Source organism: Martes martes (genome assembly GCF_963455335.1).
Source record: "Martes martes genome assembly, chromosome: 6".
In the NCBI taxonomy this organism is placed as follows: domain Eukaryota; kingdom Metazoa; phylum Chordata; class Mammalia; order Carnivora; family Mustelidae; genus Martes; species Martes martes.
Window position 1 is genome coordinate 103,731,602 of NC_137893.1, and position 13,960 is coordinate 103,745,561.

General features: G+C 34.3%; 1 protein-coding gene across 2 annotated transcripts in view; it reads right to left on the reverse strand.

The window, feature by feature from the left end:
- Nucleotides 1-13,960, reverse strand: part of KHDRBS2 (KH RNA binding domain containing, signal transduction associated 2) — a 482,992-nt gene that overhangs the window by 361,387 nt on the left and 107,645 nt on the right. For both annotated transcript variants that reach the window (XM_080806642.1, XM_080806643.1), the window contains exon 3: nucleotides 617-733. In XM_080806642.1, coding sequence (XP_080662768.1) covers nucleotides 617-658 — 42 coding nt within the window. In that variant the 5' untranslated portion in view covers nucleotides 659-733. The remainder of the gene's footprint in view (nucleotides 1-616; nucleotides 734-13,960) is intronic.

The following is a 13,960-nucleotide window of genomic DNA, read 5'->3' on the forward strand; positions in this document are numbered from 1 at the left end:
TTTATAAAATGGGAAAATGATGTAGTTCAGATGTGAAATAAATCATTTCAAACATCGAACTTCATATATTTCTTAGCTTATTTGTTCTTTTGAGGTCAGGTGAATGGTTAAACATCACTGAAACATTTCAGAAAATAAGTGGAATTCTCTTAGATTTGCAGGTAAGTATTTGAAATTGCTTTGGGTAGGAAGATCAGAGTGAAATGGAGCATAGAGATAAAAAGAGAGAATGATACAATGGATGTGATTAGGTGACATAGTTGAAGAGAGAAAAGGGAAGCAGACAGGGAATTAAAGAAAATGAGCATAGACGTATAGAAATATCCTACAGAGGACACAGAAAAAGTAAGGAGAGTTGGCAACAACCTACACAAAGGACTAAAGAGAATAAAGATACAAAATTACATGTTCTGGGGTGGAAAAAAAAAAAAAAAGAAGAAGAAGAAGGGTAATTGATTTTTATGAAAATAGAGGAATTGACTGAGAGTGCAACAAGGTGGCCCCAGAAGGTGAAAATCGTGGGAGGGAGAACAGTGCAGATGTGCTTGTAAATTTGGCCCTGACTGTTATAGGTAACCTCCTATATGTGTTAAAAATCAAAATCAAAGTTCAGTACCTTTGCTTTATCTCTCATTGATCCTTTGCCCAGGATAGACATTTTAGCACCTGTTTCTTCCTGTAGTCTCTTCAAGGAGTTTCCTCTTGGTCCAAGCAATTTCCCCACAAAATTGAACTAGGAAACAAAATCAATAGAATTCTGTTTTAGAGTGGGAAAAAGTAATAATTTGCACCCAAAATAGAGGATGGGTTATGGGCTTTTCAAACTTTACCATGCAGAAGAGAGTTATGCCATTCACACAACAGACACAAGCATGAAACTATTTCAGACCTCTAATCTAGGATCCATTTTAAAAAGGAGGCCTCTTCCCAGAGGATTGCCAAGATCAATAATATGTTGAACATGTCATATATGTTACTTACATAATCAAATAAATAAATTACTTGTAAGAAAGAAGTCAGGGAGAACTATGGTTTACAAAATTGCTAAAGGCTTTCTCTCTCCAGATTATTGAAAACACACACACACACACGCGCGCACACATGCACCAATTATGTTAGACTATGCACCTCGAAAATTGCAAAGGTTAATTTTAAATAGATTTTTAAGATTTTATTTATTTATTTTTGCAAGAGAGAGTGAGCAAGAGACAGAAGCAGACATCCCATTGAGCAGGCAGCCTGATGTGGTACTCGATCCCAGGACTCTAGGATCATGACCTGAGCCAAAGTAGACACTTAACCTACTGAGCCACCCAGGTGTCCCTTAAATAGATTTTTAAAATAAAAGTTAATATTCATTTTTATTAAGTATTATCAGTGCCCGTAACATTCTATCCCAAATTTCATGATTAGGCATAAAGCGATTCAATTATTCTTCAATCTTACATTCTCTATGTAAAAGAGTTGTTCTAAGGATCAGTAAATATAAGATGTGATCGCATATACAACAAAAGATGTGATCACATATACAGAAAACTTCAAAACACTAGTGATACCATGTAATACAAAACAGCTTCTCTAGATGGGAAATTCTGGGAGGTTTTTCAGTTTGTTCATTCATCCTGAAACATGGTTAAAAACAGGTGAAATAAGAGCAGTTATGAGAGTATGTTGCCAGCTACTGAATGGAACATAACCACAACAAACAACTTGGATAATTATTCACTGATTAACTTAAAAATACAAAGGGCTTATAGAATGCACCAAAAGCTGTGTTGGGTAAATGAAAAAGAAAGATAAATAAAATTAAGTTACTGCCTTCTAAATCAGGGGTTTTCTATATACATATTTTAAATCTATAGTCCTGTAGTAAGAAATACACCATACTGAATGCTTGAAGACTAATTGCTTTTCCTCTAAATCTAGGATAAATTCAAGGATGTCTGCTGTCACCACATTTATTTAATTTTGTACTGAAGTATGGATTGCTGTACCTATAGGCAAATAGATAAATGGAATATTATAAAGGTCAGAAAGACTATACACTGAGAAGGTAAATTGATTTTCAACAAAAGTACATAAGTAATAAAATCTGAAATGCAAATCTTTTTAGTAATTGAATCTAGAACAACTGGATATTTATATGCTACAAACAAAAGCCCAAAACAAAACAAACACTAAAAAACCTTTTCTGTCCTACCTCACATTTAGGCAAACTTTATCTTGAGATCTATCAAAGATCTGACATAAAAACAAAATGTTAAGAATGCTAGTTAGAAAGCATACAAGAATGCCTTTGCAAATTTTAAACTGAGAAAATTTACTTAATAATAAGCAAACAGCATTCACTAAAACTTTTGCTGATCCAAAAACCATTAAGAAATTAAATAGATAAGCCACAGACTGGGAGAATATACTCCCCATGCATACATCTGAAAAATGATTAGTATCTTAAATATAACACTGTATGTTAACTAACCAGAATTTAAAAAATTTAAAAATGATTAGTGTCTAGATCTATAAAAAACTCTATCAAGTCAATATTAAACATACACATATCAGAATTACTAAAACCAAACCAAAAAAAAAAGACCAAATGATGAGGATGTGGAACTAATACAGCAGCCATTATTAGCAGTTTAAAGTAATACAACTGTCTTGGAAAGATTGACAGTTATTTATAAAGTTAAACATTGAGTTCCACTATGACCCAGAAATTCTATTTGGGTATTTAACCAAGGGATATAAAAGCATATGTTCACGAAATGACTTGTACAAGAATGTCTTTACTCACAATAACCATTAAACTAGAAATAAACCAATGCCCATCCCAGGGGAAAAAATCAATACGTTTATACATAAATTGAAAGAATTAATCATTGATTAACAGAACAGCATGGATGTATCTCACAATTATATTGAGTGAAAGATGCCAGATAAAAAAAAGTATCATATTAGATTCCACTGTTATAAAATTCTAGAGGCCAAAATAATATATGCTGTTAGAATTCCTAAGAGTGGCTGCCTGTGGAAAATAGAAGGCCAGGACTGGACTGGCTGGAAAGTGGCATGAAGGAATCAACTGGGATGTTAGAATTGTTCTCTATTTTGCTGAAAGTATAAGTAAATTTTTGTCAAAACTTATCAAATCATTGACTAAAACCTGCACATTTCACAGTATGTAAATTGCACTTCAATTAAGAATGGAGGGGAAATCAGAAGGGTGAAAACATATAAATATTTTAAAAATAATATCATAATGAAATGTCCTACGAGGACATACTAATCCCAGGTGGTCGTACAAAGGAATATCACAGGCCTTTAGGAAATATATTGTTCCAATCTAGGCAGATGTTGGAGGAGTCATCGAGAAGATGTGATTGCCGATTGACCCCACCACCTTGATTTCGGCAACCAGAGGCTCTTTACCCTCTCACTTGTCCTTGGAATTTATGTTCTGCCCACTGATCCCACAGTAGGATCCACTTCAATGACACAGCCTTGAGAAAGAGTGATGTGTTATGGAACCGTCTGGACTGTGTACATGACTGAACCCCATTAAGGTCCTTATATAATCTCTTAAGGTACTGGTGGGCAGGTCCTGAGATATACTCATTTTGCAGCTGCCCAAGACAAGCCTCATCTATAAGTTCCCTTGCTTATTAAGCCTTTCAGCTACCAATCTGGAGTGGCCTGCCTCTTTCTTCAGTTTGTTCTTGCCCTCTGTTTATGGGGGCTAGGTCTGAAATTCACCCAGGAAATTCCTGAGATTGTGAGCTAATAGCTAACTATCCAGAGAAAGATATGGGGAAATATACCTCTACTCAGTTAGTAGGCTAATATAACCTTGATAGTAAAAGCAAACCAGAAAAGAGAATTTATAGAGCAAATCCACTCATGAAACAAAACCCACTTAACAAAATAGTAGCACAACCAAGGCCTGCTATATATACAAAAAATATATAATGATTGAGTCGTGTTTATCACAGATACATGGGTAGGTTAAGATTTATTAACCCCTAATTGTAATTAACCTACTAACAATGGAGAAAACGAGGTGAACATTTTATTTGGACAGAAAAAAGGCTAACATTTTATTTCAAAAGAAAAATAATTTTATGAAGTTCAATTTCAATCATTATAAAACTCACATTATCTGAAGAGCGAAGGAAACTTTCTTAACCCAATAGAAGCTTTCTATTAAAACCCAGTAAGAATTGTATATTTCACAGTAAAATAATACCAAAAAAAAAAAAGGTAACGGTGCACATTCTTGTTTTATTCAATATTGAAGATTTAAGTCACCTAAAAAGATAAATGTTATAAGTGTCAGAAAGTAAGAAACAAAATACCAGTCAAGGTTTATATAATTTATATACATAAAAAGCTCAAAGTAATTTCAGAAAAGTCATTAGAATCAGTGAAAGAGCTTAGCAAGGTGTTTTATACAAAATCAATATAAAAAAATCAATTGTATTTTTGTACATCAGCAACATATAATTAGTAATTTAAAAAAGAGAGAGAGACCATTTATGGCATCAGTATAAAATAAATAAGATTTTCTAAGAATATATTTAATTGTTTATAATTAAAACCTGTAGAGAGAATGTATAAACATAATCATAAAGCCTTCAAATGGATATAAATAGATTGAAAGACAGATTATATTCATGGACAGGAAGTCTCAATTTCTAGTATTTTCAATATCTATAGGTTCTATACAGTTCTAATAAAAATCACAATAGGATTTGGATTAACTTACCAATTAGTTGTACAGTTTGTATGAAAAGGTCAAAGTCCAAAAATAGACAAAACATTCAGAAGCAGAATAGCAAGTTAAGGACTATGTCTATCACATACAAGGAGTCATTATAAAGAATCACTATCATCAATTATGTTAGTATGATTATGTATAGTCCTGGAACACAGATAGAAAATAGAGCAATGGAATCCAGAATCCAGAAACAGACTCTTATTTTATGTTAAATGATATATGATACAGGGGCAGTACAGAGCACTAAGGCAGAATAACGTTCCCCTAAAGATGCCCATGCCCTAATACCCAGGATCTGTCAATACGTTCTCCTACAAAAGGGACTTAGCAGCTATGACAAAATTAGGAATCGTGAGATGAAGAGATTATCCTGGATTATCCAGGTGTGTCCAATGTCCTTATAAATTAAAGAAGAAGGCAACAAAGTCAGAGGTTGGAGTGATGCAATTGCTGGCTTTGAAGATGGAACGGAGCGTGAACCAAAGATTAAGGGTAGCTTCTCCAGGCTGTAGGAGTCAAGGAACAGATTTTCCCTCAAAGCCTCCAGAAGGAATGCAGCCTTAGTGACACCTTAATTTCAGCCCATGAGAACCATTTTAGACTTCTGACCTTCATAACTGTAAAATAACAAATCTGTTTTAAGCCACTGAGTTGTTGTGCTAACTATTAAAGAAATAATAGGAATCTAATATACTAAGCCAAGAAGGGACTATCTAATACAGAGCATGATTGGTTATTCATAGTAAGAATAATGAAATTGCTTCCTACACCATAATAAAAAATAAATAAATATAGATGGATTACAGATTTAGAGTGACAGGCAAAATTTTAGAATTTCTAACAGAAAAATATAGGGAAATAGTGCCTAAGAGTTCTAAAACAAGACATAAAAATATGCTAACTATAAAATAAAAGTTTGATTAAAATTAAAAATATGTGCTTATTAAAATATATCACAAAGCAGAGGAAAACATAAGTCACAAATTCGATAACTATTTACAGTACATTTACCAATAAAGTATTAGGTTACAAAAACAAGTATAAGCAGTAAGGAAAAGACAGACACCTTAATAGATAAAAGATAAAATCATGAATGTTATTGAAGAAAGAATTGTGAAAGAAAAATACATGAAAATTTCAACCTCATTAGAACTTAAACAAAATTAAGATGACAATGAGACATCATTTTATATACACTGTGATGGTAGAAATGAAGAAGTCAGAAACCAAACATGGGTCAGAATGTGGAGCCACAAAGACTCATATAAGAATGTAAAAGATACAACCATTTTGGCATTGTCTTATACATCTGTAAATGTATTTAACTGGTGTCTCAGAAATTCCATTCCTACTATATTCTGTAGAGAAGTCTTAGCACATGTACAAGAATGTTAAGTCTCGAGAAAAAAAAAAAAAAAAATGAAAAAAAAAAAAAGAATGTTAAGTCTCAAAGCTTGTGAGAGTAAAAATAATTGGGGAAAAGCCATCAATTCAAGAATGGTATGCTTGATATGGGGTGAACTTAACCCCATACCAATACTTCCCATCTGTGTTTCCTAGATCCCGTCCCACATATGCTTCCTTTTGTGGATTTTGTCAATAACAGGAAGCTGCATGAGATACAGAAGGTTAACATGAATTGGAGTCCATTATTCTTGGCAAATCATGGTGCTCAGCATGGCAGTTTAACTGACCTCTACATGAGCTCCCACTGTGCGGAGACAGGAGCCCCACAGATCCCTCTTAGCTTCTGGTTCGAAGTTCTGGCAAGCTTCAGGCTCAAGTCTTCACTGCCTATGGGTGGCAGTTTTCCTAAGGTCCCATCCCTCATCTCTTCCAGCATCATGCTAGTTCTAAATTATAGATTATAATATTACATGGAGAGTAGATCTTATTTTCCTCCCAGAACCATGATGGTACAAATCATTAAGTAAACTGTGACATATTGATAGTGGAATATTTACAGCAGTGAACATAAATTGCCCATAACTACATGAAATTTTATTATTAAATCCTTGAAATAAAATGTTAGTGAAAAATTCAAGCTCTTAACATATGACACTATTTTTATAAAACTCAATAAGCAAAATTAATAATGTTTTTATTTACGAATAAATGCTTAAGTAGTTAATCTAGTCCTCAAATAACAGGAGTAATAATAAACACAAAAATTCAAGGTCTTGGTAACCTCTGGGAATGGATGGGAATGAGATCATAGGGAAACATACAGGTGCTGTCAAAGTAACAGGTAATATTTGAGACTTTAACTTAGGAGTTCATGAGTACCCATTTTATTTTGTTTTATGCTCTACATGAAAATTAGTCTTCGAATGCATTAAGTATTATATAACTTACAAAAATCAGATCAATTCCAGTTAAATAAATTTTTAAATGCTTTTTTTTTTAAGATTTTATTTATTTATTTGACAGACAGAGATCACAAGTAGGCAGAGAGTCAGGCAGAGAGAGAGAGGGAGGAAGCAGGCTTCCTTCTGAGCAGAGAGCCCGATGCGGGGCTCTATCCCAGGACCCTGAGATCATGACCTGAGCCGAAGGCAGAGGCTTTAACCCACTGAGCCACCCAGGTGCCCCATCCAGTTAAATAAATTTTGACTGAACTCTTCAATACTCCGTTACAGAACCTTCTTGCCCCTTTACTGGTAGTAGTAAAACATCAAATGGAAAAATACAAAGCACTCAAAGTGATGTCTCCATTGGGAATGCTTATGACTGAAAGGAAGAGATAACATTTCATGCCTTCCTGGCGGAGGACAGGTTATTGACAAAATACATACATGGGCCATACTCTTGAGAAGTTTCTGTTCTTGCCTTAATTATTGTGACATACTTCTCAACACTTCTATTTCAGTACACTAGCTTCATTTCTAACCAATGACCAATTTGAAGCCAATTGTCTGAAACTGTAAGGGAGACATCCCTTTTAATTCTTTCACAAACTCTACCTTTTGAGGTAGAACACATATATCCAACAGAATGAAGGTGTTGTATAATCAGAGATTTAACTTAAGGTGATAGAAAGTATATTTTATGAGTAACATTAATTATATTGCATTATTTTAAGCATGAAGTCCTTCTAATGTTTTTCTAAAATTTGTAAATATACAATCAACCATTTGCTTTTGCAAATAAGTATTTATTTATCATACTTTAAGTTTGCTTATATTATTTTATCACTTCCCTAATATCTGCATTTGGAACAAAGTATGAGGAATAGCTCAGAAAACTTTTTTCCCCCCCAATTATTATTTGGATAAGTAAAATGCCCCAACATCAATTAATAAGTAGAGCATAATGCTTAAGAGCATGGCTCTGAAGCCAGATTACATGGGCTTGGAAATTCACGAGCTATGTAAATTTGGCTAAATTACTTAACTGTTCCTTAGTTTCTTAACTGTAAATGGGGAGAATAAAGATAGTAATACATGACAATAGTGCTCAATAAATGTGGACTGTTCAAAGAAAGCAAAAAGAACAATTTGAAAGATATTATGTATAATAGCGAAGATATGGAAGCAACCCAAGTGTGACTGGGGTGCAAGCAAATAAAATAACAGACTCTTAAATACAGAGAGCAGACTGGTGGCTGCCAGAGAGGAGGTGAGGAAGGACATGAATGGGCTTAAGAAATACAAACTCCCAGTTGTAAAAAAAAAAATAAAATAAGACATAAAAATGAAAAGTACCGCTTAAGGAATATAGTCAATAATATTGTCATAACTTTCTCAAGTGACAGATGGTGACTACCTTCATCATGATGAACACTAAGTAATGTATGGAATTGTTGAATCATTATGTTGTAAAACTATAACTAATATAACACTGTATGTTAATTATTCTTCAGTTTTATAAAGTGGGTTGCTATTATTAAGTGATTATTATTTTTTTCAGCAAATTATAATAGTATCTGACACCTATACTGAAATAGTGAGTAACCCTCATTCTTTTATTTCTATATTAATACTTTTATTTTTATATTTATTATATATACTGTGATTTTTATGATTATTGGCTGCGATTACTTGTTACAATTAACATTTTTCAAAGGCTCACTATGTGCTGGGCACCAAGTACTCTACATGGATGATGTCACAGCAAATGTGGTGGAGAGAAGAAATGTTTACAAACCCTTGCTCACATGGCCGCCTCTACTGTAAAGGCAGGTACTTCCATCCAATGAGTGGAGAGCATTTCTGTTTGAGATTTTAAAACATAAGATGTAATAATGAAGCTGGTACATATTTTTTATATTGTGCTTAGTTTTTGGAAATGTATTTTAACATAAATTCTGAAAATAGCCAATACAAAAATTGTTCTAATAAGACATTTTTTCCCTTTCTACTTTCATCCAATATTCAGTCCACCTTCAAACAAAGTCAAGTGACATAATCATGACAGGTGAATTATCAGTTCATTGAAAACAGTTAGTTCTAACCTTTTCCTTAAACAAAATCTCTTTTTAACACAAAAAATAACTCAAATACTATACAACAGTGTCTTTAATATAATTTAGTAACTTGGGAACCTCTAAGATTCTTAAGGCTTAACAGAGTGAACACAGCTGTGTTTTCAGTATGTTAAATATCCTCAAATAATTTGTAGGTATTTTATCCACATGCGTTTTAAGAAAATTATATTTGTGTATGTCAAATTCATTTATGCTAAGTCGCTGAACAGTTGTTTTGCAATAACTTTTAAACTCAAAAAGCCTTTTGAGCAATTTTAATCAGATTTTTAATTTTTTTCTAAAAAGGAAATGTTAAAATCATGTCAAGTAATATCAACCAACAGAAAACCTTTCAATGGATTTGGATTTGTAAAGGTACAAAATATAATTTGTGGCAAAGCAAGTGCTTTTCATAAAACTGGGGACATTTTAAGAAAAATATTTTAGGGACTTTTTTAAAAAAGATTTTATTTATTTATTTATTTGAGAGAAACAGAGATGGTAAGAGAGAGGGAGAGCACAAGCGGAGAGTAGAGGGAGAAGCAGGCTCCCTGCTCACCACGGAGCCCGACGTGGGGCTCGATCCCAGGACCCCGGGATCATGACGTGAGCCAAAGGCAGACTCTTAACCAACTGAGCCATCCAGGTTTCCCAGGGACCTTTTTAACAGAGTAAACCCAAGAACAGTTTAAAATTAGGTGAAAATAAACTTCAATAATATTGGGCATATTTATTTCAAAGTTTATCAATTCATCCTCTAAGTATAGAATACCCCAGAATCTACAGTCTTCCTTTATATCCTTTCCTCTCGATTAATGTGTTTCTTCATGATTAATAATACTTCATCAGTACTTGCATGAAATAAACCTTGTTTTTTTAAAAAAAAGTGTTTTTTTTTTAAGATTTTATTTATTTATTATTTGACAGACAGAGATCACAGGTAGGCAGGAAGGCAGCCAGAGAGAGAGGAAGGGAAGCAGGCTCCCTGCTGAGCAGAGAGCCCGATGTGGGGCTCGATCCCAGGACCCTGGGATCATGACCCGAGCCGAAGGCAGAGGCTTCAACCCACTGAGCCACCCAGGCACCCCAAAAAAACGTGTTATTTTTCTAATGAAATGTTTGTAAACTAATTCCAGCAGCTCTGTTTCTTAAATAGAATAGACAATTCACCTAGCCTTAGTTCTTTTTGTGGGCACTAAGATCACATCTGCTTTGTGATGATGAAAGGGCAGGGCCGATCACTAGGGCCAGTTGTGAGGAATCTCTGAATGAGTCCCTGCTGCTGGCCTCACATATTCTTCTACTTTCATATGCCACAATGGGGTCTGAATTCCCTCGTTTCTTGATCCTCAAATTACTCTTGTCCTCACATCTCGTTATGTTTACATTTGAGTACCATTTTCATCTCCATCCTATTCCTGACTTGAGTACGAATCCCCTTCTTAATCAGTAGGAATTCATAGAGCTGCTTGTTGTTCTGCGTTTGGGAATTCAATATTAAGTCATTCTTTAGTATTCTACTCTTGTGTTTGTCGCTATTAAAACAAAGTCAAACAAATTTGGGCAGATTGCACAGAGAGAGACCACAGTTGCAGATCAAAAAATATTCTTCCTGTATAAACAGACAGGAAAAGACAACATTTCAGGTACTCATCTCAGCAATCATCAAAGGACAGTGGTGAGCAAGGGAACAGAGCTTTATTCAACCATAAAAATATCAAGCTATGTCTGTAGAATTAAATAATACCATTTGGAATCTACAGAGAACTCTATCAAAGAAGACCACTTTCAATTTAATAAAATAGACAATGATGAGTATTCAAGAAAACAGTGCTGGGGAGAGAGTGTTTTAGAATTAATCATTAACTGTAATATCAATATGTTGTCATAAACTAAATGCCATTCAAAAACATATTTATATAAAATAAAGGATGAAATCAATTCATTTACTTACTAAACGCATTGTTAGCACATAGAACTTGTGAAATGTATGGGGGATACAAAGCGAACCCCAGATATAAGTACTTCCTTCAGGAAACTTATATGGGGAAAAGGGAATGTACATAAACTGTTATACTTTTTATCTTTTTAATATATATATATATATTTAAAGATTTTATTTATTTATTTGTCAGAGAGAGAGACCGCACAAGCAGGCAGAGTGGCAGGCAGAGGCAGAGAGAGAAGCAGGCTCCTCGCTGAGCAAGGATGCGGGACTCAATCGCAGGATCCTAGGGTCATGACTGGAGCCAAAGGCAGCAGCTTAAACCACTGAGCCACTCAGGCCTCCCAACTGTTAAACTTTTTAAAAGAAACTGGCAAATGCCATAACGGAAGTATATTAAGTGTTACAAGAATTCAAAGGAAGAAGAAATTGTTTCCATATTGGGAAATTCAGGAAGTTTGATGTTTTTGCTGAATCTTGAACAGGGAGGCAGAAGCTGGGCATGGAAAGAAGACAGGGACATAAAAAAGCTCAACAAGGGAGATTGGGAAAGATGTAGTGGAGTGGGGAAAAACTAAAGATGGAGGAGCCCATTGGAAGTTGGTGTAACCTTGATAAATGATAATGGAGCATAAAGTAAAATGGTGGTCACCAAAAATAGAAGAGGAGAGGAAGTGAAAGGGAGACTAGGTGGTATCCACATTAAGACCTGGCAAATTATTCAGCTGGGGGAATATGAAGAAAGGAACGTGAATTAGTAATCAAAATATAGTCTACATCCAGAGGGTTGAAAATATATTGTATCATTAATAAAACTGGAAGACAGAAGCAAAAGTTTTAGAGGGAAATTTGTGGTATATTCTATTTCAGATGCCCTCCAAATGGAGAAATCTAGTAGCCACGCATATATAGACACTGAGAGAGAAATATGAAAATACAGGTCTAGCAATTTTCTACATAGAAGTGCTACTTAGAGTCAAGAAATTACTAAGGGAGAGGGTTAAGACAAAAAAAAAAAAAAAACAAAAAAAGCCCAGGAGAGAAGTCTGAGGAGCACTTATATTTAGAAGAGAAAATAAGGAAGAGGGACAAAGGACTAGTTTCTGGAAAAACAAAAGAAAGCTAGATTTTTAAAAAATACATCGCTTAATCCCCAAATACATATGAAATGACAATTATACACCAAGAATCGTGCTAGAAGAAGTTTAGGATTCCATGGAAATGCGAAACTGGAATCATTAGAAAACTCTTCCTGCGCCCTAGCATTGAAACAGAGATAGGATGTATGGGGAGCTGGGGCAGGGGCGGAAGGTGACAGAGTTCTGATGGAGACTTTGCAGGCAGAAAGAATGACATACGAGAAAACCCCAAGAGCATGACAAGTTTGATAAATAGCAAGAAATTCCCTTCGGAGGTGTAAGAAATGCGGCTGGAAGGGAGACAGACGCAGAAAAAATATTTAGGTACTTATGACGCTGTTGAGAATTTTGGTCTGAGGTAAAAGCAGTGGGAAGCATTTTGAAGCATCTAAACTTGCAATGGGTGGAGGATGGGGGAAGTGAACTGTGGCATGACCTGCTTTTACGCTCAAGGCATCTTGCTGACTGAGATGTGAGGAATGGAAGGAGTAAGTCAGGAGATGGAGCAATGAGGAAGCAATACTTTTAGCAGAGGTTACAGACGAAGGTAGACCAGACTTTGAGAAAAACAAACCATTCATTGGATTGGGCAGTTAGGAAGAATTTTGATTCTGTGTTAAAATACCAATCATTACCAGTAGATTTTCATCTCAGAATTTATACATTTCAAAATACAATAGTAAATGTCAACATATACATGAACCAGAACAGTTTAAATAAAAAGGCTTACCAAAAATGCAAGGAGCAATTATTCTTGCTTGCCACAAGATCCCAAAATCCCACTGGGGATTGCTTTCTTTAGAGGGAAGTATATGAATTTGAAGGAAGCATACATAGTTAGAGAAGATTTATAACAAGTAGAAAAATGTGAGTCCCTTAAAATGTGGTGATTTGGTATACCTTGTGCTTAATCAATATTTGTCTCTTAAGTTTCCAAATAACATGGTCTATGTTAAAAATCACCCAACATTTTACAATTTTACAGGATAGTCCATGTTTTATAGACACAGCAAAGAAACTTGAGAATATGCTGATAAAAATGATTAGATGTGAATTTTAGTAACATAAATAATTTAACAATTTTAAATTTTAATAATTTTAGTAATGTAAATAATTTAATAATTTTAAACACATATACAATTCATGTCGCATTTGTTCTGCTATAAATAATTCTTCACTATGTTTCAGCATTTATGTGTGTAAATCATATTCTCCTTTCACAGACAACTAAAGAGCCTTTGGTCGTGTTTTAAATGTTTTTCATCCTGTGTGGACCATCCTTAAATGTTTCCTGATCCATGTCTTTGTCATATTTATACAACTTTAGGGCCACCTTCTCCAAATTCAGGTTATTTTTATTTGGAAAGATACATTTAAATCACCATCATTAAGTGAAAAGTATCATTACCAAACAGCCCTAATTTGAATTATATCCATAGTTCAAACCCAAACACTAACTTGTTCAGCATGTATGGACTGCCTGAATAAAAGTTTCTAGAGTACTACAGGATGAGATCATACAGTCATTTGTAAAGGTAGATGATTGTTTATTCAGTACAGTGACATGTAGGAAGATAACTTTTTTTTTTAAATCTGCTGCTGGGCTCTTTTACTTAAAAGGTAGTTCTTTGGCTTTT